Here is a 26666-nt window from a genome sequence, read left to right as displayed (position 1 = left end):
CAGGACAAAGCTCCAGCACTGAGATCACATTCTTACACTGCTTTTCAGGTTCCACACTGCCACAAAAGATGTCTGACAGTGGTACCTGACCCAGCTGGCTGCCATGAGGCCCCAAGGGTCGTGGTGCACTGACAGAACTGACAGTGAGGCTCTGAGGGGGACATCCCTGCAGTCAGGCACCGAGATTGCACGGGAAGACATGTCTAACATCAAATAGTTCCCCTTCTGTCTCTTAGAGAACAGGAAAAAACATGACAGATTGACTGCCTGTTTCCCTTTCTCCCACTTCTCTGCAAGAGCAGGAACTTCTGGGGTCTCTCAAGTTTCTTCACAATTTCCCTGCTCTTCTCAATTCTCCCTCACAACTACAGTAAATTCATAAAATGGCAAAACTAAATGAAACACAAACCGAGGTTACTCACCCACCCATGCTGAACCACCTGCTCTGTGAGGAGGACCAAATAGGGAGTCAGAGGCTGAAATATCCAGAGGGAATACCCAATCCCCACAAGGCCTGCAGCCAACTCTTTGTGCAGCTGACCCAGCTGGCTGGAGGTATATTCATAGTCCCCTTTGGGAGTCAGCTTTTCAAAAAACACATGTGAGCAACAATCACCTCAGTTAAATAAGGGGATGTCTTGTAATTCAAGGGAAAGCGACTGTTACAACTGGTTTTATCGTGTGAGAAAACCAGGATTTCAAAGAAACAGAGCAAAAATATATTCTAAAACACCAAAGCATGTTAGACAGCTTACAGGGCTTTTTGTTTGCTCAGGAGGGATTTGTGACCAATAAAAAAACATATGCAGACAATTTTGATTTACATTCCCCTTGATAACAGCTTTATAGAAAGATAATGGCTCTACTCCCAACCTATGAAGTGGGAAGTCCACACAGGCATTTCAAACACCACACTGGCCCTTGTACAAACCCAACTCCCACTCCACCTCTCACCCTCTTCTTTCCAAGGGACTCCTCAGGAGTGTCCGTGGCTTTCCTCTTCAAGTCCTGCTTCCTCGCACCAGGAAGGTCCTTGGTCTCTGCTTTCCTTTGGTGCCCGTTTTTGTTGGGGAGCTGAGGGACTTTGTCCAGGTGACAGAGATCTATTTTCACCACGAGGCACTCACGGGCTGGGGGATCCCTCACTGGTGAGAGCAACTTCTCCCCGAGAGGCAAGGGCAGTTTCTCCTTGTGCAAATCCTGAGGCCTGTGGCTGCTGGTCCTGATGGGGGTTGTGCCCTGGCCCTGAGGAAGGGGACTGAGAGCATCATGTGCCTGGGCATCTCCCATGAGCCTGGGGTCTAAGAAGGGTTTGGCATTGGCTTGGTGGGAGCCCTTGTCCTTTTTTTTCTCAGAGGGCTCTTGAAGTCCTGGTTTCAGATCTTTTCTGTCATTGGATTTTGTCTTCACTGTTTTTTTTACTTTTGGCTTGTCCCTGAAAGACTGGTCTGTGATCTCTAAAGGACCAGGCTCACTCTCCACCTTCAGGCCTCTCTTGGGCCCCTCATGCACCAGGGGCTTGCTGGGCCTTTTGATCCCCACAGTCTGCCTGGGTGAGGGCTCCTTGGCATGAGCAGGAGGCTTCTGGCAGCTGTGTTTAGTGGGAAGAGGAGCCTCCTGAGGAGCCCTGACCACCTGGCTCTTGTGAGGAGGCTCCCTCAGCTCAGTGTGCTGCTGGCAGGAATTGCTGCTGCCGCTGCCCTGCTCCTGCTTCTTGTCCTCCTCACGTCCATCCCCACGGGCAATGCCACTGAGGCTCTCTGCTGGCACTGCCGGTGGGTTCACCTTGGTCAGCCAGTTGTCAAGCTGCCACTTATTAGAAGTCGGTGGCTCAGGCTGCAGACAAAAAGAGAAAGGGAGGATTCAAAACTCATGTCTTTATGGGCTGTTTCCATCCTAACACAGCTTTCCAGAGTCCAGGGACTATTGCCTAGAGGTCTCAAAGTGTTTGCTTTTGCCTGTGAAGAACTGACTAGAAACAAACAGGCCATGTGCACTAACTTGCTCCAGAGCATCAAGGATGAACAGTTGGCTGAATAAAAAAAGGACAGAAAGGTCAGTGGCAAGTAGGTAGGACTTCATTAGTATTTTCAGGACAAACAAGGCAGAACTTAGTAAAAGAGAAGTATAACATCTTCCTTCAAAGACACCATATTGCCATGGGCAGTCTGTAACTGAACTGCTAGAGGGCAAGGTATCAGAGTGAGATGGAAAGATAGGCTGTTTCAAAGCTTGTTCTTGGTTTCTCCCTGTTCATGCACCTTTAAGGCAAAAAGAAAGAGAGATAGAGTGGAGGCAGGAGAGGAAAAATATATTACAAGGGGCTTTGTAAGAGTACCTCAAAACTGCCAGTGGATTGTTCTGCATCAGCTGTGGTCTGCAGACACAGCCATGTACTTCCCAGTGGCCTGAGAATGTTTTGCAAGCTGGAAGAACTGTTTGAAAGCATGGGACATGAGCAGCTGTGCAGCAGGTTTTTTAAAAAATGCATGGTCTCAATTATGAGAGCTGAAGGCACCAAGTTCTGTTTGTCTGCTTTCCTCAGTAAAAGCCTCAGAAATGCCAGTGCAAGCCAAATTCGAGAGCAGCAAGACTAAGCTTATTCCAGCCCTTCCTGCAGGTCTGATCCCTTCAGCTACAACCTGGGAGAAGCTGAATCTGTCTCTCTGGCACAGGAGCTGCCAGGAGGCAGCAGCTCCTCTTAAATTACCAGGAAACTGGCCTCACCCTGACACTACCATAAAGGCACCCAGAAATCCTGCACAGGCAGAGTGGGCCCCACACAGCCCCACTGTGCTTTCCAGCTGCGCCTTCTCTTGTCTCCCCAGTGAAGGCACTGATTCCTACAGGAGAGCTAGACAACTGTGCCAGAGGACATGGGGGAGCACTTCCAGGTTGGGCATCTGAAAGTCTAATTATGCTGGTACTAAGGGTAACTAAGGTTAATGAACCAGAAGGGAAGCAAAAGGCAAGAAAAGTCAAGTGATGCAGCAAAGATGTCAATCTTTGTCAATCACCTGAACAATGAGAGTGTTTCAGGTCTCCTGCCCTGACTGCATTGAGACAGCAGAGTGTGAGACAAGGGGCTGTGTAAGCAGCCTCTGCCTTTCATTTGCATTCACCTCAGGTGCTGGTGCTCTTGGAGGGTCGTTTGCTTCACTGTCACTCGAGTGGCTCTCTGTCTCCGAGTCTGAGGAACTGTCTGAGTCACTGGTGCTCCCTGACTCCGAGCTGCTGGAATGTGCTGATGCCACACTCTTGGGCTGGGACTGTAAGGAACTGCAAGGCCACCATGAGATAAAATTAGAAAGCAGCATGTCTGAAGGTTACTTACTTATTACATTGACAGGACAGTATTCAAAAAAAAACCCTGAAACCACATGCTTTGGCACTGAGATGAGAGGGGAGAAGGCCAGAGAAATACATTGGCATACTTAAAAAATAAAGCACCAGAACACAAAATTGATGGAAATAATAAAACTTTCAACTTCTACCCAGTCAAATATGTAGGCAGGATGCCACTGCTACAATGTGGAGCTGCATTTTGCCAACCAAAGTTTAAAAAGCACCGAAACTGCCCACTGCTTTCCTGAAAGACCCAACTCTCAAAACAAAAAACTTCCAATAAAAGTGAACAAGTCAGGAACATATATTTCAGCATGGTTTCTGTTTTCTTTGTTCTCCCCCTTAAGTTTTCACTTCATCTGTGTTACTTGGTCATGCTGCTGTACCCACTTCATTAACAGCCACATCAGGCAGCAGCATTTCTTGCAACACCCTGCTGTAACAACAAAAAAGTGTTTTTCTCCACACTGACAATGGAGTGGATGGAATTGAGGTATGTCCCTTTTATGCACAGTGTTTTTCTTTTGAAATGGGCTTACAAAATTAAAATGTAGACATCTGAATTTATTTTTTCTACTTTGGTTTCCCACATCAATATCAACATATTTGTATGAGTTGGAGGCAAGCCCCTTGCTGAACACTCCAACTTTAAGAGTTTGCAGAGACACAGATCATGCCAAGTATTGGTGTGTTCCTCTGCAAGTCTGACTTTGTAGACCATTCTTGTGCTTGAAGAATATACTTATCAAGCAAAAAAAAATCTATGTCAGTGCTCTCGTATAAGAAGACTTTCGAGCTTTTCCATCTTTCTTCCTCAAATGCTGGCATGTGGCTGCTCAGTCTACCTTGAATATTGCTTCTGACTAACAATACATGGCAGGAACTGCTTATAATCAGCTTCCTTTTCAAGAGGAGCTGAAACAGCCTCAGTGAGTCTTCCTAACCCCTTCCTGTTCTTTACCCACTTGGCTTATGAGCTAAAACTGGACTCAGATCTCACCCATCAACACTACAGCTGAAAATCCCATTAGCTGCAGTGTGATCTACAGATACACTGGTGGAGGGGAGGAGAAGAGAACGGAGCAGTTGAGGAAATACAATTCTGGCTCATAGGCAAAATCCAGCATGCCTGGATTATTAATTTCTAATTGGAGCTTTCTGGAAAACCCCACACAACTAAAGCTGACTTTCAGGAGCAGCCAGAAACCAAAGTCTGTAGCTACAAGAGGAACCAGGAGCCCTTACCGTCCTACCCCGAATATAAAAATCAGTTTTGTTTTTCTCCTTATGTGGTCTAGCTAGTAGTTTGGGAACAAACCTGTACCTTGGAGGAGCAACTGAAGAAGGTGACTTTTCAACAACCTGTTTTGTTCACAAAGACAAAGAGGAGAGGGGGAGGAAAGGTTAGCTCAGAACTCAGAACAATGCAACAAGTGGTGGTGTTTAAAGGGAAGTCTGTGTGCCTAGTGTATAAAACAGCTAAAACCGACTTGGTCATCACCACTCTCTTCACTATCACTGAGCTGCAGGTCGTCCTGGAGCATTCTGAAAGACAACCAGAAGATAAATATCAGCCAAAGCAGACACATTTTGAAGCAGCAGGCACTGAAAAAGATTTGGTTTGTACTTGCCAAAACAAATCAATTTCCCCCATCCTTTCTGAACATTTGGCATGTTCAATCTACTAAGCCCTGTCATTACCTGAAATTAATGGTTAAAATGGTTTGCTTTCTTTTTTTTTTTTTAAACTGGTACAGTAAGAGACTCTCATGCTATCAGCCTGCACTGGCTCCCCAAGGGACAGAGTATCAGGAGCTGTGCATGTTCACACACTCTCAGGGGCTGTGAGTACTTCTTCTGTCCCAGGGGTTCTCGTTTTGCTGCTCAAGTCTCCTACCTCACATGTGTAAATCAATGCCAAGGTAAAGCCTATCTCCCATCTCTTCTCTACTCAATGAACTCCATGTTCCTGCACATCTCAGCAGTATTGTTGAGCAGTTCAGGTACTCAGAGCAGTTTACAAGTGAAGAGGCTTGAGCTCTGTTTCACTACTGCTAGAGAGCAGGCTGCCCACAAACATTTCCAAAAGCATAATTTAGACCTGTGCCTGCAGTAGGTGGTAGCTACTGTTTGCAATTTCAGTATTTTGCCAAGGTTCTTAAAAGGCTGGAAGGGAAGGAGAGAGACCCAAAGCTCTCCCAGATTGTTATCCCGATCTCTGGCAATCTTGCAGCCATCCCAAAGGAATTGAAAAATAGGCAGGTAAAACTTGGCTATTCAAAAGTATAGTTATTCAAATATTGAAACTAGCTGGCAATTGACTCCTCAACCCAGAGGATTATTCAAGTGTCCTTCCAAAAATAGGATCAAAAGCTTGGGAGCTGAAACAGGGATTTTAATCCATCATGTCAAAACTCTGCTTATTTCAACCTCATTTCAAACCAAGGCCTTTCTGTGAGAAATTTTTCTTTTGGCCAAAAAAGTAAAATAGGACTCTGACCCCTCATGACAACATGTTTTATAGCAAGAAAACAACTATAAACGCTCCCCAGTGAACTACATCACCCTGGAAAAAGGGGGAGAAAGTTGGAAAAAGTCGCTGCTTTCTTTGTTCAGGCATTTTGACTGCCATTCCCCTGTGATCTACCCTCCACTGCCTCATTTCCTCACACACCTTCTCACTGGAAATCACCTCTTGCCTCCTCATTTAGAGTAAACACTGAAGGGAAACACTATGAGACACCACCTTGGAAAAGGAGAGCCTCAAATTTCCTACAGAAGGCAAAGAGCTCGCAGCCTGCAGCAACCCTGCACGAGCCAGCTCTGCTTATGGGCCAGAGCCCAAGCTCACTGCCAGACAGATGAGGCACAGAAATGAAAAAAGAACAGTGACAGTACAGGCACTCTCCACACTTCTGGGCAGTTTGGCTAAGCTTCTACTGGTATCCCACTGAATCCTTTTTTATTTTCTTTTACAACTCCTACGGGGAAGGAGTCTTTTAAAGGTGGTAGTGAAGAAACTTTCAGGGATGCTAAAGCAGGATGCTGAAAGGTTTTAAGTTCAGTTTTGGGGTGGGTTTGGGTTTTTTGTTGGATTTTGTTTTGTTCTGCTTTAAGAATTGTGGACTAAAGAGTTATTTCCTTTAGAGGTAAGAGTCATAGAATGGTTTGGGTTGGAAGAGACCTTAGAGATCATTTAGTTTCAAACCCCTGCTGTGGACAGGGACATGCAAAGACACTACCTAGATAGATGTCATTAAAACTGATTTAACTGTTTGTAATAAAAAGGACTACCTTTTCCACCTGAGCTGCTGGTAAATAAAATTCATTAGCATAAAAGAAGACTACAACTACTTATGGCCCATTTGGGATCAAGGAAGAAGACTAAAACTTCAAGTCATACTTCTGCAAGGGTAGAAAAAGCTAGCTTTCCCAAAATAAGGTTTTGACAAATCGTTAAATAGCCTAGTTAAAGAAAATAAATCTTCCTTAATAATTTTAATGCTCCAGTTAGCTAAGGAATTACTAGATGCCAAGGTTTCATTTGCAGGACCTGTTCATTTGCAGCTTATATCACCATTAATCTTCCTAAAGCTATTTAAAAGGAGTTCTTTTAGTGAGAGAAGCAGCACTAAAATTATTTGCTAAATATCACTTGCCAAACAACCTCACTGAAATCACAGGCTGGTTCCTCTCTGCTAGCCAGGTTAAAGATGCATCACCAAGAATGAGCTGGCACCTCCCCTTTTAAAAGCAGGGCTGCTTCCATTCCAGCACTGCCAGGTGCAAACTTCAGGACTGCATTCAAGAATGAAATCCATCTGGGAAATCCCTGCATGCTCTGAAAAGCTGAATGCTTAATTTGGGCACACAGATGCCCTGGGATTTCAACTTCTAATTAACCAACACAATCACTGTTTGTTTTCAGCCTGCTACACTTTGCAACACAAGCTACTCCAGGCAGCTGAATTTTCAGACAGTCACGTGTGCTTTGAACAACACAGAAAGCCAGGCCTGTTGTGCCAGAGAAAACAAACACAAAAAAGGAAGGGATGCATCACTTCAAGGGAAAGATGTAGAGGAAGTCCTCGGGCAAACTTCACTTGAACACAAATCCAGGCCACCCTGTTCCTCCTGCTTTCACTGCCTTTGCTGACCATGGGCTCACACATCCCTTGCAGATGAGCAGTGGCTCTGAAATGCCTGCAAGGATGCTGAGTAGAGAGGGGATCATGGCTGAGGACAGAACTCCATACCATGCCAAATTTACAATTCTGGCCCTGTAGGCTAAGGAAGGAGTCTTTACCAATTCTTGGCTGCAGGAAAAGTCTCTTCTCTCTCTGCTGCCCAGGAAACTGACTAAAGGGATTTTTACAAGCAGCTGAGAACTGAAATAATGATGATGGTCATAGGGTAGCTGGGGAGGAAGGCACAGCCTGGAGCAGTTAGAACTACTAGCTTTAGTAGTGCAATGAAAATTTCCAGATGTTCTTGAGGAGGAGCAAACTGGAGTGGATGAAAGTGAAGCAAAATAAGGAAGAGATTAAGGGAGCTGCTGACTGCTCGGCAAGACACTATCCCACGCTCCCAGTAAGTGAGGGCTCCTCTGCATTATGTGGAACAGTGGGAAAAGGGATGCTTAACAGACCCTACAGAGCTTGAGTGAAAAATTCTTCAATCTCAACCAAGACGGAGACATGCTTTTGCTCTTATTTGTGACTAGCCCAGTTTTGCTTGGTTTTTAATTAAATGATTTGTGATAAGGAAAAGGCAAACAAGTGGAGTAAGCTTAGTAGTCTGTAGTTTGCAGCCTTCCATGTAACAATATATCATGGACTAACAAGATCTTTATGTATCATATTAACTGACAGACATTTAAATTTGATGGTTCAGCAAGTGCCTTGCACGTGGACCACTGAGCCTTCCAGATATGGAAAGATTTCTGTTTGTTACTCAGGGCTCAGAACCTAGTAATGCTGCATTCGGCCAAGTTAATCCTGAAAGATTATTGTCAGCCCACACAAAACTGCTTTCAAAAAACTTCTGTAATTAACCTAATTAACTGATAACCACTTTCACCAGCAAGGACAACAGCAAGTTATTTTATCTACCGATTTTTTATTTTATTTTGCTTTAAAATTTCAGCCCTGTTTTTTACAGTTCTTGTAGGTGTAGGTTTACTAGCCCTCCCAGGCTTCAAAACAATATCCAGGATCAATCAGATTCAGTTTGGATCCTTTGTAATTTATGTCAGTTGGATGCATTATTGTAGGTTGAAGAACATAAAATCGTGATGTTAAATAGCCACAGATTAAAGGAATAAAATCACTAATCTGCTGCATTAATAATTGGGTTTTTTCTTCAGTTTTGTTTTGGATTTAACACAGTCATTGTAATCATGAAAAGGTTTAGTGGACTTGGCATTGGTAGGTTAAGAATTGGACTGGATGATCTCAAAGGTCTTTACCAACCTCAATGATTCTATGATTCCATCAATAATAGAAACAATAATGTTTCTTTTGGTGAAAATTCCCTGCATTGGAAGTTTTCTAAGAAAAATCAGATTGATAAAACCCTGATCTTCAGAAACATTGAGTAACCCAAAATTTAGTTATTTCCACGTTCTTTTAATTAACTGCACAGTAGAGATGTGAACAGGGCCTGGTTACTTACGATGTTCTTGGCTGAGAACCTGCCAATGTTTCTGAAGGTGCTCCATATTGCTCTGGAAATAAAAATAAATAGGTTGGATTTATATGCCTCCTATGGTCTCTTTCTTCCAGGACATAATTGTCATTCAGATTATTCATCATTCCAAATGGGGTTTCCTAATGAAATACTGTTTCTCTTGTGATGAACAGCTGCCTTAATGTCTAGGTAATGAATGTAATCTCTTATGCCATTTCTAAATTCATCACTGTTCAACAAAGCAGAGGAAACCACACCTCTTAAACATTTGACATGTCATGTATAACACACAACACTATCTGTCAATACACATATTATGTATTTCCTTTGGGTATCTACTTACTCCGGTCCTTTGCTATAGATCCTTCAGGTTGCAATTCCTAGAAAAAAAGGACAAAGTGCAAATTGAGAGTAAAATAAATGAGCTCTCTTGTAAGAGCAGAGTACTGATGATTTGTTTTTCATGTGTCACTTTACTGTGATACTGTAATAAACATTTCAACTAGCTTGCCAAAGTAGCCAATAGTCTAAGCTGGCCTGACATAGTTTAGCATGGACAGAAATGATAATGTGCTACTGTCACCAAAACCGGGTTGTTACCACATTAGGGGTATGTGCATTCTTGAAGGAATATTTTTAAAATTTTATAAGAGCTGCCAAACACTTCTTTTTAACACAGTCAGCAAATATTTCTGTTGACAAGAAGATAAAATGTATTTTGTGCTTCAGCAGAGACACCTAAAATGTCTCAGAAAAGTAGTTGCATTTAAAGTCCACGATTACAACAAATGTCTAAGTTGCTGAAGCACTTTTTATTCATCCCCACTGTGCTTTAATTTATCTGACTACTTCTGAAGGTAATACCTTCTAACAGCCCTTATTTATAGAAGGGGGACAAAATCAGATGGAAACATGCAAGAGGCAGAAAGCTCTCTTCTAGTTTTTCAAAAGTCCTGGCAGAAAGAGGGTGTCTTACCTTTGCTGGGAATGGAAATTTGGAAGGCTCTGCTTTAGTAGGTGTATTAAGAGCTGTCAGGGGAGGTGGCCAAGAGCGGGTCATTTCCTGGAAAGACATTGAGAGAAGCAGCTATCAGGATTTTTGCTGATAGGCACAGAGGTTCATTTGGGCATACCTCTTCATGCACTTGGGCATGTTTCCCCATGGCTGCTACAAAATTAGTGATATGTAAGAACACAGGATGTGCCTGGTGAAAAACAAAAGGATGCCAGACTTCCAGGAGTCCTCATCCTGCAACCCCAACCAGCACAGGGCACCTGTGCACAGCTCCCATCCAGCTAAAACACTGCTCCAACAGCAGCTTCTGGAGAGCAGTCGAGGCATCAGGATTTTGCAGCCCCAAACAACAAGCAAGGGAAGTGAATTGCAGAAACCACCAGGACTGTTCCACCAAGACTTCAGCATCTCAGAACAGCACTTCACATCAAAGAACCGTTTCTTCACGATCAGCACCACTAGCTTGGGAATCTCACGGTATTTTCACACTGTGCACAGAGAAGGGATAATACAGACTCAGCCACAGCCACTTGAAGCCTGTGCACTGCTCACAGAGTCAGTTCTGAGACAAGGTTACAGCATCAGACGTGGCTTTGCTCTGCATGAGTGGACTGGAATTACAGTGCAGTGCCATGCACAGGCAGGTGGGAAGGATACAGGTGTGCTCCTGCTCAGGGCCACACTGCTGGGGCTGGCAACATGGACACAAGGCAGTATATCCAGAGCATTTGGAGGAAGGGCACTTGGGAATGGCAACCCCCTGACTTGATGCAGGAGTAGCTCTGGCTGTCTCAGACGACTTGTCAGTCTTGAACTGTGTTACACTTACGTACTGATAGAAAGACTGATCCTACAACTCCAGCTGTATTTGAGGCTGACACTTATCCTTACTTCTCCTCAGCACACCCCAAAACTAGTGACAGCTACATCTGCTGAGTCAACAGAAGCAGAGAGGTATTTTTTCCCCAATTACCTTAATTACCTTAAGGCATGCTAAATCTAAGCAAACACAGAGATATATTACTTAAGAGTACCTACCCTCAAAATTTCTTCAATGGACTGCACATCAATGGGGTTGGTTTGCTGTAACAAGAAAGATGGAAGCAGCATGAGTTTGTTTAGGTTTTTTACCAACTGACATGAGAAAGGCACGCACTCAGTGAACATTTGCTTACCAACAACTCAGTAAATTTCAGGGGAGTCCATTAGTAATAAAATGCTAGTAAGGATTAAAATCCCCATCAGAAGGGCAGTTAAAAAAAGCACTTCTAAAATGCTTCTTGTTTTCAAGTCCTTGGCAGAGGTGACTGGAGATGCCGCCAGGATGCTCTGCCTGGAATGGGGTAAAACGACTTGAACAATTCCACCAGTGGAAAATGGTACTTGCAAAGTTACTGGTGGTAAATGGAAAAGGGAGCATCACAGCACTTTTGGTGTTGAATAAAGCTGAAACCAGTCTGACTCATCAATCCCAAAGTTCAACTATCCTCCTGATAGTGAGATGAAGATGTGGTAGACCTGGTAAAGTACCTGATAAAGGAACAAACATTCTACTGATACTACCAGTAATTTATCTAAAGCTGCTGAGCTGACACAGCTGGCCTGACGAGATCTGACAGTCAATCACCTGATACTATAAAACCCCAGTCCCAAATTTTAATGGCAGGGTCTTCTAACATATCCCTTCTTGGAGTGCATGTGTGCTTCCAAACACTACTGGGCCCAAGCCCTGGGGAACACCACTTCCACAGATCAGCTTCTCACCTACTAACAAGGCATGTGTTTTGAAAGTATCTGTCATTTACACGTCCTTTCCTAACTGATGCCATTAAAGGAGGCGGAAACAGAAAATAACTAAAGAGCTGAGTAGCTGTAACAAGCAAAATGCATGCCAGAGCAGTTTTCTTGTCTATAAACAAGAAATTCTATGGGAGTGTCCAGTCATTGGAGTAACTGCTGAAAGGGAAAGGCCAGGAGGACTTTATTCATATTCAAGGACACAGACCGTGAGCTACAGTGCCCAACCAGAAGGACCTTCCCCAGAAAAAATGTAAAGAGCAATTCAAGCAAGCATTTTGGTAAAGTCCAAAATTGTCATCCCCGGCCCTTTCACAGGAAGTCCCCTCATCTGTTTCCCACATGCTGCACTATTTACATTGGAAGGAGAACAGGAGATGAGGAATGCCTTTTCCTTGCAACCTCATTTGTCTGAGTCTACATAAAGCTCTCATTGAAGCAGTGCTCATTTGACAAAGCCTTGAATTTCTTCAGAAAACCACATATGGAGAGCTGCTTCTGACCTGACTCACCCAAACAAACGAAAGCAGAGGCAGGGCCAGATTAGTCACATGAATGAAAGCAAGGCCTGCAGATGTGTCCTACATCAGACAGGAGGAGGGGACAGGGAGAGCAAACAGCAAGGAACTACCACATGGCAAGAGACTGGAATGCTTCGTAACTCACCATGCCAAAAAAGGCACCCCTTTTCCTCTTTTCCTTCTCAGCAGGCTTAATCTGATAGCTCAGCCTAATTTGTTTCTTAATTCAGTAAGTGGTGAACAGCAGACATATTCACTTGCATCACCCTGTGCAAAATGCTTCAGAAACTCCTGAGATATCCCATGACAGCACCACAGGAAAAAACTTCCCACAAAAATGGTAAGAAATTAAGGTCCTGCCTGGACAAAGTATTTCAAAACTCTCTCTATAATAGATTCATTGCAACAAATTAAAATCAGTTTACTTCAGAAACTTTCAGAAACTTGAGTTTTATGAGGTGATAAGTGATGACAAAAGTGGAATGCAATTAACCTTAGAATAAGAGAATATCTGTGACAGCCAGTCTGGACCTCTCTTATCCTTGCCAAACAACACACATCCCCCTTCCCAGAGTTCCTTCTGATTAGCCCGAAAAGACTTTGACATTGATACAGGTTTACATACACAGAGTATTTATAGTTCAGTTGTCAGGAGGATTTATCATAACCCCCAAGGGTTCAGTGACTGGTTCTTCACAGGTCCAGGGGCTCAGCAGAAACCACTTTCTTTCTCATGGCACAAAATTTAAAGGAAAACAAACACATGGCACTGAACAAGCACCACACAGGTCTGCATCGGCGGCATAAGGATCTCTGTTTTTGTTGGGTTTTTTAGAACACCATTATCAAATACATGGTGAAATTATTGCTCTAGAGATTACAATCACAGATTGTCTGGGACATGCACAGGATCAAAACCACACTGGTCAGAGTCAGCTGACTGCACAGGGGTTCTGTTCTCAGGTAGGACTGTGACTGTGCCCCAAACCTGTGGGGCACACCCCCTTTCCCTCCATCCCAGTTCCAGTGACCGAGGACACTTCATCTTTTACAAAGCTATGAATCCAGTGCCTGAAGGAGCTGGGCTTTTCTGCATCATGAGTATTTTTTCCCCTTTTGTTTGTTGTTTGTTTTTCCTTCAAGTCACATCTTGGCTGTGTTTCAGCTTGTTAAACCACTAAACCACCATTAAACCACAATTACCACCCAGCATGAAGGGATGTCCTTGCCAGCTTCAAGAGAAGAGTTTAGGGGAAAGGAGAAATACGATGCTGCTGCAGGAAGAGTTACAAAGCCATAAAGCCTAAGAAATCCCCGAAAGGAACTCAGCTCCACTGAAGACTGTGGGTGTGGGAGACCAAATATTCCACATCGCTGTCTGTCCCTGCTAGCACTTTACAGCCTTTCCTGAGAACGCTGTAGCGTGCTCCCCACAGACAACTCCAGTTAAGCCTGGTGCATATTTGCTGTCTGACACTGTTGTCTGACTGTACAATCCCCATCTTGGATTTCCTTATACTACATCCACACTCTTTCAGTTTGGGAATGGCACAGGCACCTCCAAACATCACTTACAAAATGTTTTGATGGTCAAGGTCAAGCACAATCGTGAGACATCCAGAAATGTTGGCTTGCTAGATTTAGTTTGGTTTTTTAGACCCAGTGTTCCCATACAAACTCATGTTGTGCTTCAATAGCAGCTAGTTCCTGCAGCAATAATACTAATTTAATTACTAATAATATTAATAAGAATACTGATTTAAAAGTAAAAAAAGGAAAACAGTCACTGAAGGATTCATTACTACTTTGATCATGAACTGCGCAGGACTTCAGGCCAAAATAATTTCAAACATCTACACAAATGTAAGAAGCCCTAGAAGTTACTTCAGGAATTGTATGACTTTACAACAACAGGCATGCAGAAATGCACAGGTGCACATACCCACAAAAGAAGAGAGGGAGCTCTTAATTTAGAAAACAATTTAAAATCTGTGCAGGCACTCAATTCCCACTGCATAGCAAGAGTGTGAGGAAGCTCTCAGAAATACTTCCACGTCCTCTCCTCACGAGCAGTTCCAAAATCCACACACTTTCATGAACACATAGCTCTGCTGATGCCCCGAGCCTTGCACTGCTCTGCTAGGGAATTAATGAGGAAATCAGGACAATAAACTAAAAACCAAACCCAAACCAAATTGCCTAAGGAACCACCAGGCACAAAAGAGATGCCCCACTGGCTATGATAATGAAGATTGGGTTAGAGAGATTCTAAAGTTATTTATTTTTTAAAAGATATTCCATTAAAAATTACAGCACATATTTTCATCCCACCCTGTCACATGTGCCAAGTGGAGCTGAAGGACCGTATGGCTTTCATGTGTGGAAGTAGGGGGCTGAAGCTTTCTCCCTGGTCTTTAAATAGCTTGCCTCGTCAGGAGGCTGTGGCAAAGTAGTTTCAAGCAAGATGTCAAAAAAATCACCTCCCCGAGAGAGTTGGCCATGCATTATTTCAGAAGCCACTGTGTGACACCACTGAGATGTGTGGGCTCAAACAAGGCCAGTGGCAGTCAGAGCACACAGAGTGTGCAAAGATGAGGATGGAAGGTCTGGAAGCAGACATTAACTGGAACGGATACAGGCTGCCTCTCAGGCAAGTGTTAAGACATTACAGACCTTTCTGTTCCTTCTCATCTCAATAATTTCCACCCAACTGCTTATCCCTGCTACTTGCAAGCCTCTGCTGTCACATCCCATTTGGAGCTGCCCCCTGACATCCTGTGCATAAACAAGCCCCTTGTTTCTCCATCTCCATAATAAGTGAAACTGGTGCTGCAGGTACCCAGGCAGTGTAGGAGAGGAACAGCACAAGTGGGTTACCTGGTATCTCCTCCTAATTAAAACTGAAATGTGTGTGTGTACAGCTCCAGTATGCCATCTATTGCTCTCTGCCTGATCTCAGGCTGAGTTATTAGCACCAACAAAACCCAAGCGAGAGATGCAGCAACAACAAGAAAAGCCAATTATGAGTTCCATGCCCTTCATTCTGCTGCCAGGTTTCCTTTGTTTCCTAATGAGAGCTTTGCCCCTGCAACTATCAGCAGAGAAGGTCTCCAGCTCTCATGCTAAAAAAACCCAAACAAACAAAACAATCACATTTTCAGCTGCCTCTTATTTAACACTATGCTTTATAATACTTGAATAGCAGTATCTGTTTTTAAATTTATTTTTTCATGTCAGCTGCACAGTCATTGCCACTTGAATACCATGAAGATCACAAAACTGCACACATCACTATGTGAAGGCTTAGTTTGAAAACAACAGGCAAAACAAAAATCAGACTGAAACCTACCATCGTGTCCTTACTTCACCCATCTGTGCTCAGTCAGCCAGAGCAAGAGGAGATCTTGCATATTAGATACCCTCTCCTCCTTGCACACAAGTCACGCTAGCGATAGCAAGCCAACTTACTCTCCAAAGCGATTTCCCACCTGTGTTTTTATGCAGTTAAAAATCCATCCTCTCTGTGCTATAGATAGATGTGAGATGGACACACACAGGGCACATTTCCAATATGACCCAGCCAACAAGAGATGAGGTGCATTTTAACCAAGCCTCTACTAATCCTGATGATGGATGCAATAATGTTCTGCCATGTATTGAAAGAGGCTGCCAAAACTTGAAGCTCAAACTGTATTGTGGATCGACACAAATACATAAACATAAAAATTCATAAAGGCTTTCACACACCATCTTGAGGAACACCAGACACCAAGCAGATTCTCTGCCAAGGCTATTTAAACATTCCATATCACAGAACGTAAGCCCTGCAATTATTTTCATTTTACAAATCTGTAGCACCTTTTATATCATACCAAATAACGTGAAAATAATAATTTAAAAACTTTTATGAAGTGGGTATTTATATTATGAAAAAAACACAAAATCTGCCATGCAATCAATGTATGCTTTACTACCAGCAAATTTTCTTTTCCCTAGAAAGCACACAAAGTCCATGTACAACACTGTATTTTCCCATGTGCACTAACCTAGTCCATGGCCTTGTATTCCCTGAACTATCGATCGGGGATATTTTAATTGCTTGTAGCTAAATGGATTAGCAACAATAGAAAACAACTTGGTTTTGAAGCACATCCTGGTGAAACTTAGTAACTATAACAGCTCCCTGGGGGATAAAACCACACTTTCATTTCCAGCCCAAAGGCTCTATCAGCACCCAACTCTTATAACAAAACACAACTTTCTCAGGTCTGGCTGAGCCACTTGGGTGAACCTGGGAAAACATGCTGTTGCAGCTGCTGCAATAAAAAACACCCTGCAAACCACTTGAGAAGTGACTACACAGGGGAAAAAAGAATGAAAAGCAAACGAAACCATCAAAGTTGTGTCAAGTAAGAGAGATGCAGGCAGATAGTAAACACAAGATCTTCTTCTGATTTCTTTCATGTTAAGAAATTGTAGGGATTTGGGTATTTGTTTGTTTCCTTTTTAAAGTTCAGGCAAAAAGTATTAGTGTTTTTAAAACGAAAAAGGTGGAGTTTGAGCTAAAGTCTACAAGTGTAACTCTGCGCTGCTGCCTGTGAGCTTTGGATTAAGTCAATAACAAATCAGGCTAAAGTGTGTGCAAACACTACAAATCAAACTGTACTTTAAGGACGAGACCATCCCTTCCTTGACTTCACACTTCCCTCATATGCAAGTGTGGGAATACTTGCATATATTTAGGTTTTCCTTGGTGCTATTTTTCTATTAAGCTTAAAAACATTTCAGAGATATACAGCCAAATGGGACTTTCATTAGTGTCATGAAACCTTTATAGACATTTGTTTAAAAATCTCAAATCATATGGAGCTCAGCATGTCCCTTAATGACTGACTTCATAAACTATGGCTACAGATTTTAAAGGAAATTTTATTACAGGGAATATTGTTTGAGGTTTCATTACTACTGTAAAATAACATAGAGGTACTATTTGGCAGCAGAGTCCCTCTAACAGCAGCTTGAGCTGTTCCAGGAAATTCAGGAAGCTGCTGTCACAAAACTACAAATCCGTGAGAAGGGAAGGCAATTTTCTCAGCAGACTGCCCAAGACTAGGATTAATTTTCACAGGAGAAATTACCGCAAGACACATCACTTTTGGCACAGAAGAAGAAAGCTCGCTCCATTTCAACAAAAACATGACAACCACAAAAACTCCCCCCACCACCCAAATATAAGGTATAATTCAAAAGGGAAAAAAAAAGAAAATTAAACTCAAAGAAAACTGAAATAGCTGAAATTTTATAAAAGCCTTATATCTGATTCTCTTTGTGGAAAGCAGTAACAAGGTAGCACACACTGCAGCAGAAATACATGTTTGGGGATGCACTTGTTTGAGTTTTGTGCCAGCTTCAGGTAGCTAGATGGGTGAGTTAAGCTATGGAGAATGAGCAGAAACAAGCAAAACATCCTGGATCTCCCCTCTCACCAACCTAGTTCTTCAACCTAATCAAGTGAGACTGGAATAATTCCAGCAAATCAAAGCACAGCTAAAGCAGATCTGCTTGACACTGCTTCCAGTGTTAAGTTTCACTCCTCTAGTTCATGAAAAACAAACCTATTTATGATTTTTGCTATATGCACACAAAAACAATGCTGAGACATCGCAGAAATGTACAGAAGGAATCTGACTTATCCAGCCAGACAAAGTCTTCAAAATTACACTATAAATGCATTTGTTTTCTCATTTCTGTTTATGCTTCTTGCTTGAAGTCACAAGACTTCATTGTAGCTACATCTACAGTCTCAGAGTCCACAGAAACCTTCTAAAATAATTTCTCTGGGTGCTATTTCAGGTCCTCTGTGGGTACCAGGGTTTCACCAGCACCTACAGCCAATAGCCAAGCTCCAGCCAAAACCAGTGCCTACAGCCAAGTTCCCTGTGGAAGTTCCACACACACACTTAACTCATTTGACTCCACTCCTCTCTTTTCCAAGGCAACACCAAAGTTATTCCACTAAAAAAAATGCCACACCACCTTCTCTTCTGCTTCTGCCCACACCTCAACTCAGCAGCCCAGCTCCAAGCAAAGACAGCAGCTCCAGCCTGTCACCGCCCTCGTCATAGGTTTGAAAACAAATCAAACCATTCTCATGAGCTTTCTTCAGCTGACACTGGATGATCCTGGCAATTTAAGCATTTTACATCAAAATACTCAGCAAACAATGGTTGTACTGTCCTGTTCCTGCGTGGGTGCCTGCAGGAAATAAAACATTCTTTAAAGATTTTACACGCTTTTCTAACCCCGAGATGGATTATTTTGCTCAATCTAAAAATAAATACACGGGCCTCCTTGTGTTCAAACGTGTAAGAAAAACAAATTGCTGTTTTGTCTTTCTTTGACTAAAGTAGCCAAGGGGGTTGTGTCCTGGGGGAACAGACTGTTGATATGTTTTAATGAAGGATTCCTTACAAATCCTGAGCTGCTGAAAAAAATTTGTGCCTGTCTTGTTAGCCTCCATCTAATAATAATATAACTCAAATCCAAACAGAGTAAGCATGGAAGTTAAGTGTAGCACTGCCATGCAGACCAGGACTCCAGCCACAGATTACCTCTCTAGTAAATTGCTCATCACAAAGAACCTCCACACAAGAGCAGCTCTCCACTGCAATGACCATCTGTACAGTAGGTCTCAAAAATCTAGTTCTGATCCCTTGATTCCACAAAACTTTCTTACCTACTGTCCCCTTAAAATCTCTCCAGTAAATACTTTTTAATACTGCTTAAGGTGAATCTGTAAGTATTTTGCTCATAAAATGCTGAGGCTGTGTCCCCTTGTTCCCTGCAGAACGAAAACACGATTGTCTTTCAACATAAGCATTTGAGTGGGAGCAGCAAGACACTGTTCCAGGTGTTTTCTCATTTTCAGTACCAAGTCATTGTAATTTATGCCCATAGACATATTTTTACAGTATTTTGAGTAGCCCGACTCTATCCTACTCCAGAAAAAAGCTGGTCACTGCAGCTGAAACAACAAAAGAAAATAGTAACTATGTTTGTTAAGACCATCAAGGCAATTGGGGCTTTGGTGGTGAGAGGCATCCCGTGGTTCTAGAGATCACCTCAGATAGTTAACTGCTCCCATCTCTCAGAAATGGTTTCCTTTTCCAAAGACCACTTTCCCTTTGGAAAGCAAGTCAAGTTAGATATATGATGGCAGTGGTGGCACTTGGTGCACCTCCTCTTAATGACTCAGTAAGCAAGACTTGGAGATGCAGGCTCTCCCAGCTGTTTGAAAGCACCCTCGGCACCTCCCTACACTACCAACACTGCCAATAAAAGTTTGGGAAACAAAACAAATTGAAGAGGCAGGCTGGAGCCTGGAGCAACATCACCAGCCCCACACCAGCTCCCAGCACAGCTCTGTGCTGCTGCTTGGGACAGACCACACAACCTGGAGGGGAGCTATAAGGCATCAGTCACCAGGGCATCAAAGGAGAAGGCAAGTGGGAGGGACACAAAGGGATGCTTTATCTAAGGATAGTATTCCCAATGGGAAAAAGAGAACACATGTGTTGAAAGGACAGGAGTTGTATCTCTCTCACTGAGAAAATGAAGTTCTTAGCTCAGAAAGAGCGTACATGCTATTTTTAAACCTTAATGGAAATGCAAGAAATATCTTTAAATTCTTCCAAACCAAGGAACTTAACCTGCAGGGACAAAAATAGCAGGATATCCTTTTGCTTGCAAAGGCAACTATCACTATTGTTTTATAACTGAACTAAATGCAAAAATACCTATTTCTAGATTTTATGTTTTGTGGTTGGAACAGCAAGGTGCCTTATTATTATCACCAGTATCATGTCTACACAGATAAAAGTTATCCTCCTCAAGACAAATATTGGACAAGACTTTTGGAAGCTCCCTATCTTGCTAGAGACAATGGGAAACCAAAGCAAGTCCTGTCCACCAGTTACCTGGCCACTCTTGTATGCTAAACAAAGTGACCAGATAACTGAAAGTAGCCTAACTTGAAAGCAGCTTAACTTATACTTTCAGCTGAAAAAGCAGTGTCTGAGGTTGACACAGTCTGCTCCCAGGAGATGTTTATTATTACTCATCTGAGCATATGCAGACACTTTCATCCTCTCCTCAGCAAACAGCTCTGTGCGCTCAGCAAAAAGCTTACAGCACCCTGAGCTTGTTTGCCAGGTGGGAACAGAGGCCAGGCCTGGACAAAGCCTTCTAGAACCTTCTTTGCTTATGCTGTGCCTAGAATAAACAGTCCACAATATTTAAAATCCATATATAGAAGACACTTGCCTTTGTCATGACTCAAAATATAAGGTTCCTTAGAGACATTTCTATCATTCCCTAAACTCTGCCATAAAGACTGCAGACAGTGCTCCCCAAGTCCCAGAAATTCTTTATGGCCAGGCTTACACACTGCAGAGCTGTCACACATAATTTTTATCTGCAGCCAAGCGAAGCAGAAGGTGCTGAGCTAACGTACCTGGCTGGCATTTGGGAAGTGATCCTTGTCAGTCAGGTGTAATAGGAAGGCTACAGGCCATGAGCCTCCCAGGCTCAAAAAAGCTATCAGAAAACAAAGCAATGCTCAGAGGATGGGACAGGGTCACTTCACTGTTTCTTTCCTTTTCTGTATAATCTAGAGGGAAGAAATGGCTTTTTTGATTATTTAACATTCTGTCTGAATGGCTTGTAATTAAAACCCAAACAAGGAGAGATGACTACAGGAAGTACCAAGACACCAACAAACCTCTGCCTAAGGAAAAACTTTCTCCATCTGATGCATCCTAGGGACAGCAAACTGGAGAAGACTACAGACATTTACAGATTTTCTCTATCACCGTTTCACTGCCCATAATTTCCTTCATACATAATTGCTCAAATGATGCCAATGTTTGTGTAAAAAGTTCCCAAGAACCAATGGCAAAATACTCAAATCATTTAAAATACCTCAGGGATGTGAGCAGGCAGGTTCCTAATTTGTAGCCATGATGGATAGGCTCAACACCTTTACATACTGTGACTTAATGTCCTCTCAGACAATGTATCTACATTGTAATAGTTTCACATGCAATCCCTTAGACTCTTGAAAGCTGGACAAGCATTTCCCTACATGTGCCCCACAGAAGGCTCCGAGGAAATGTCTAAGGGAAGGGTAGGACATACCCAAGGGGTTACTGCTACCATAGCAAAGAGAAAAATAAATACCAAACTGCTTCTCCTCTTGTTTTCTTTGTGGAAAAATGTGCAATATTATCGTGGTAACATCAATACTGTATTGGCAAAGAGGGACAGGAGTGGAGCTGACCTGCACCAAGGAGGCAAGGGATGTCCCCTGCACTGGTAAAGCACAGACAGCATTCCTTCAGCACACCCAGACAAGGATTAGCAAAGCAAAGTTGCAAAGAGACAAGCAACGTGACAGCACAAGAGCACCTTCAGTAAAATGCCTGCTTCAAGTGAAAATATTCAGGCTGAATATACCACACCTTTCACCTTTAGAGAACAGATGGTGTCCAGCCAAGTCTGAATTACAACTTGGTCTGAACAGCAGTGAGCTAGCTGACAGGTTGATGAAAGAAACAAAAGTATTCCTTGTATGAGGAGCAGGTTGGTAGGATCTGGATCTAACATAACTTCATCTCCTGTTACATGAATTCACCCTACATCTTCCCAAACCTTTACCATTCGTCATAAGCCACTGCTATTCAAAACACAACATGCGTAAGTCATGTTTAAACAAACTAATGTTCTTAAACCAAGTTAAAAAAATATAAGCTTTAGAAGAAATAGATACCACAGTGTTAATAAGGGATCATTCCACACATCATTTATTTTACAACAAACTTGTAAAACGCCCAGTCACTCCGCCAGTGTGCTCGTTCTACAGACACAGAAACATACTTGTAAACACATACAGCAGTTAACCTTAAAAATCATGGAGAAGTGCTAACTCACTTCTCCCCTTGGGGGTGTTTTCAATTAAATAGTGTATTAAAACAAATACTTGAATTTAGGCTCTAATTCAAGACAAATTCTCTTAAAATTATGCTAATACAGAGACTGAATTCTTTCATCTCACAAGAAAAGGAAAAAAAATATTGCTATGTTGTTGCTATTCTTTTTAACTTCAAGCAGTGGAAAAGATCTGAAAACTTTAAGTAGGTTTTCTGGAGTTTTTCCAATGGTCAGTTTTTCCTTTTGACTTAAGCCAGTCAAGATAACATTTCTGACTGTGGCATAACCTAAGCTACACAGTAGTCTCTTGAATAGCAAAAGTTACTATTTGTCTTCAAAGGAAAGTGCACACTTGAACAAGTCACCCAAACTGGAGTTTCTGTAAGTGATACGAGTTTAGGTCAAGTTTCATAATTGGTTAAAAATTAGTCTGCAAGCCAAGTACTACTGAGCTGTATTTCCTTAGCAGCCAAAGCAAACATCACCCTTGTTCCTTCCTCCTTTGACTCGAGAAAAGCTCCACGTGAAGAATAGGCAGAAAGGCCAAAGCAGTTGAATTCAGTATCCTGGAAGGGGGGGACTCATAGAAGGCTGTAGAGTCTTTTATTAGATGAAGGTGGCTGTGGGGAAGGGAGGGCACAGAGGACACTTCCCAGCATCCAGCCCTTGCTGGGTCTGAAACAAGCACAGAGTGATGTCAGCTGCAGTTCGTATCTCCGTGGCTGGGTACATGCAAAGGAAGCTGGACTGATGGCAGAGCCTCTCTGGGAATGCACCCGGACCTTTTGCTTGGAGCACAATGGACTGCCAAGATCACATCTCCTACTATTTGCTACCCTTGGCTGAATGCAAAAAAAGCATCTCAATATCTAATGACATTTATGAACCATTTGGTCAATGGAATAAATTGGCAGGAAAATGTAACACTGCTAAAGCAGTTTGGAGGAGAAATTGGTGTGTCAAAAAGGAGAAGATCAAAAAGTTAGGAGTATCACCTTTTGCAACAGGGAATTAAAATATTTTGCTGGCTTAAAACAATAAAGCACTATTTTATTGCCTAAGCAATAAATGCTCATCATTATGAAGATAAAAACTGGCATCTAAAGCTTGGGAGGGAGAAGGATGTAAAAGATAATTCAGACAGCAACATTGTTAGACATCAGAGAAAATGAAAAATGACACCTCAAACTTCAAAGCACAGAATAATGACACAAGGAAACAAGAGAGGCATAACTTCTATGAAAACGGACTACACTGAGTAGTGTGCTGGGGCAGAGGAACAACACTCATTTCAGAAATTACCAATTGCTGTAGTCAGACTTTGGTGAGCTCTGGCAATCTCATGCCCTACCCAGGACCATCAGGAAGCCCTTCTCCATGCAGGACTGTTCCAGCTCATACAGACAGCAGGCAAACTCTTCTCCCCTTGATGCTGCTGCTCACTGAAAGCCAGAGGGCTGAGCAATGCCTCAGTGAGGCACCTTCCTGCTGCAGCACCCACATGGGGAAAGAGCACTGCAATCAGTGCCCAGGAAGCAAAAGCAATACCACCAGACTTATCCTAACCCACATCACTGTGCTGATCCATGTTCCTATGGAGCACTCTTAAGCTGCAAAATGCCATTTCCAATGAGGCTCACTGGTAGTCATTAAAAAAAAAAATCCCACGAAGTAAGAAATACTACACAAAGCACACGCTAAACATTTCCCTGCACTCAAACAAAGCAAAGAAACAGATCAAAGTCCAGGAGGTGCTCAAAGTAGCATTAGGAGAGTGTTAATGTGATGACCAACATAGGAAGATAAATCTTGTGTTTCATTCCTGAAAACACATCTCTTGAAAAAGGCACAAGGAGTCTACAGCCAAAATAATTCAGAGGCTTGAAACAGGCAGATTCACTCTCTGAGGAAATACCTCCAGTGGCATTTGGGACCACCAAAGCAAAGACCTCCAGGCTGGCACTTACCTATGAAGTACTGCTCGGCCAGGGAGGAGCACAACCACACACAGTGTTTCAAGACTTGCCTCATTTATAAGCTTTTTTATCTTTCAGTAACTAGAGAAGTTAACTTCATCCACATGAGGCAGCCTGCAATTATTACAAGACTCACTGAAAACACCCCCCTCTCCCTGCCAGTCCATCCTTCAGCAACCTGCTCCCGGTCAGATAGGAAAGGCAGACTCAGACACAGCCTCCACCGGACTTCACGGGGCTGGGTGTCTGCCTGGGTTCCACCTCGTCCCACTGCAGCCAACTGTTATACCCACCCTGGCACCGGCTGCATGCTGCACTTACCTCTGTGAACATGTCTTACTGCCTTCCCACATGGCAGGGCAGATTTCCTGTTTTCATACATTGCCTTGTCAGCCCTAATCAGTGTCAATAGGTTATGGTGTCTTTTGTGCTGGCGGCGTCAACCCTGACAGGAAAGAACTTTTAATCTCTTCCCTCACACCGAGCCATGAGAAGCTGCAGGCACTCCCAGGCATAACTCCCTTGGCTCCTCTCCGAAAAATTCTCTCAAGCACTCGGTTGCTTAGCAATATTTGCCTTCCCCCTGTACGGTTCAAATTGGCAACATCTGTCCCTTTGGCACTTTCCACTTGTGCAAGAAACGGTGCGGAGAGTTTCAGAAATCTACAGAGAGGTTGGTGGAGAATGATTCATGTGAGCCATCAGAGCTGCTTTGGCATTTTATTGCTGGTTTGTTTCCAGCCTGGATAGAAAGTGTGGCTTTTACCAAAGGAGATGCACACAAGGGAAAATCCTCTTTTGGGACTCGCCTACTAAATCAAATACAAGTAGCTTTTTTTGTTTACATAACTACACCCGCATGCTCTGGCTTGGTTTAGCTGAAAAAACCCAAACAAAATACAGCACTGACATATAATTCTTTCCTGTCAACTGGCATTGTGGGAACTGCAACTGTGACTTCTTCTAAGATACTGCATGCTCATCAAGTGAGAGAAAACAAGAGAAGCCAAAATGCGTTTATGCATTTAAAAATGCAAAAGTGGTGTGCAATCCTGACCTCATAACCAGTAGCCAAACCCCCAAACTGCCTGTGATCCATGCAGCCATCCCAAGGAGAAGTGATCAAGGTCATTGCCTCTGGATGTACCTGCAATCCAGCGAATGATGGGAAGAAGAAATTAAAATAATGTAAGAGCATAAAAAGTACCAACTGTTTTCACTTCTGAGAGCCAAAAGGGAATATGGAGAAGACCCAAGTGAAAGGCTTTGTCTTTGGGTACTTGGTATTACAATAAGCAGCAGAGAATCCCACAGTAAAACTTACTCTGGCTGCAATTAATTTCCACTCACACCACAGTGCCTGAGAGTTGTGAGAAAGGCCTTGGATGGCACAGCTTTGGATATCTACATGCAAAGTTGTTACTTCTCACATGCAAGGTGTATCTCAAAAATGAGATAGCTCAGTTTCAGCTCTTATGGTGAGGCTGGAGTTTACTTTTTATGCATTTAAAAATTTTCTTACTTAAAACAGTCAGCAAAAGTAACAATTCTCATTCATGCTTGATTTGCTTCTTTAGCAGTCACCAGCAACAAGACAAATAGACACAATGCCTGTGGGGAAGCATGTAAACCCTTCTCCAATCACCTAAGGTACTTCTGATTATAAAAAGGGCAGCATAGAAGTAACACCTTGTTACCTGTCTTGGTGCAAAGGAAATAAAATGGTCAAAAAAAAGGAATACAAGGGGTGAGGGAAAAAAACCCCAAACAAAACACAATCTCCCTTCTATTCCATAAATGAGAAATACATAAAAGATTGGTAGAAAGATGACAATAGCTTAATGCTAACTACTGTGTACTCATTACATAAGGCCAATAGCGTTACATACGTCTTTAAAGATTTTCATTTTGAAAGGATGCAGAATTAAAACAATATATTTACTTCTACTTTACAGGGTTCACCTGTCTGACAATTCCTACCAGTACAAAAAACTCAGGTGCCATGAAGAGAAGCCCAGTGAAAAGTTATCTATCTAGAACTGACTTTTTATATTTGACTATTTATATTTGCCATCCAAACATCTTATTAATTACTATTTACTATGTAACAACCGTGTTTTAATTGGTGACCATTGATAAATGTTTACTGAGGAAAACACACTTAACACATCTGGGCTGCTCCATTGTTGCTTGTTGTTCAGGGGCTCTAAACTGGCTGCTTCCCTATTTGCTTCCCAGTTCACAGGCAGGAGAGTCCGATGAAGCTGCATTACACGAGGTCAAAGGAGCTATGCCCTAATACACCCAAAATTTTTTGGGAAAACAAAGCCAAATCAT

At 42.7% G+C, this 26666-nt stretch overlaps 1 protein-coding gene across 2 annotated transcripts in view; it reads right to left on the bottom strand.

Annotated features, from left to right (window-relative positions):
• Window positions 1-26666, bottom strand: part of AFF1 (ALF transcription elongation factor 1) — a 75533-nt gene that overhangs the window by 21763 nt on the left and 27104 nt on the right. For both annotated transcript variants that reach the window (XM_014254797.2, XM_014254796.2), the window contains exons 4-11: window positions 11087-11131; window positions 10010-10096; window positions 9377-9413; window positions 9019-9070; window positions 4836-4890; window positions 4670-4707; window positions 3123-3279; window positions 955-1836 (exon numbers count right to left, since the gene is read on the bottom strand). In XM_014254797.2, the coding sequence (XP_014110272.2) occupies window positions 955-1836; window positions 3123-3279; window positions 4670-4707; window positions 4836-4890; window positions 9019-9070; window positions 9377-9413; window positions 10010-10096; window positions 11087-11131 (1353 nt within the window). The remainder of the gene's footprint in view (window positions 1-954; window positions 1837-3122; window positions 3280-4669; window positions 4708-4835; window positions 4891-9018; window positions 9071-9376; window positions 9414-10009; window positions 10097-11086; window positions 11132-26666) is intronic.

The sequence above is a fragment of the Pseudopodoces humilis genome, chromosome 6 (genome assembly GCF_049639895.1).
Source record: "Pseudopodoces humilis isolate 2021_Gansu_Grassland_sample_001 chromosome 6, ASM4963989v1, whole genome shotgun sequence".
NCBI lineage: Eukaryota > Metazoa > Chordata > Aves > Passeriformes > Paridae > Pseudopodoces > Pseudopodoces humilis.
Note: the sequence above shows the minus strand (reverse complement) of the source record. Positions and strands in the feature narration are given on the sequence as shown.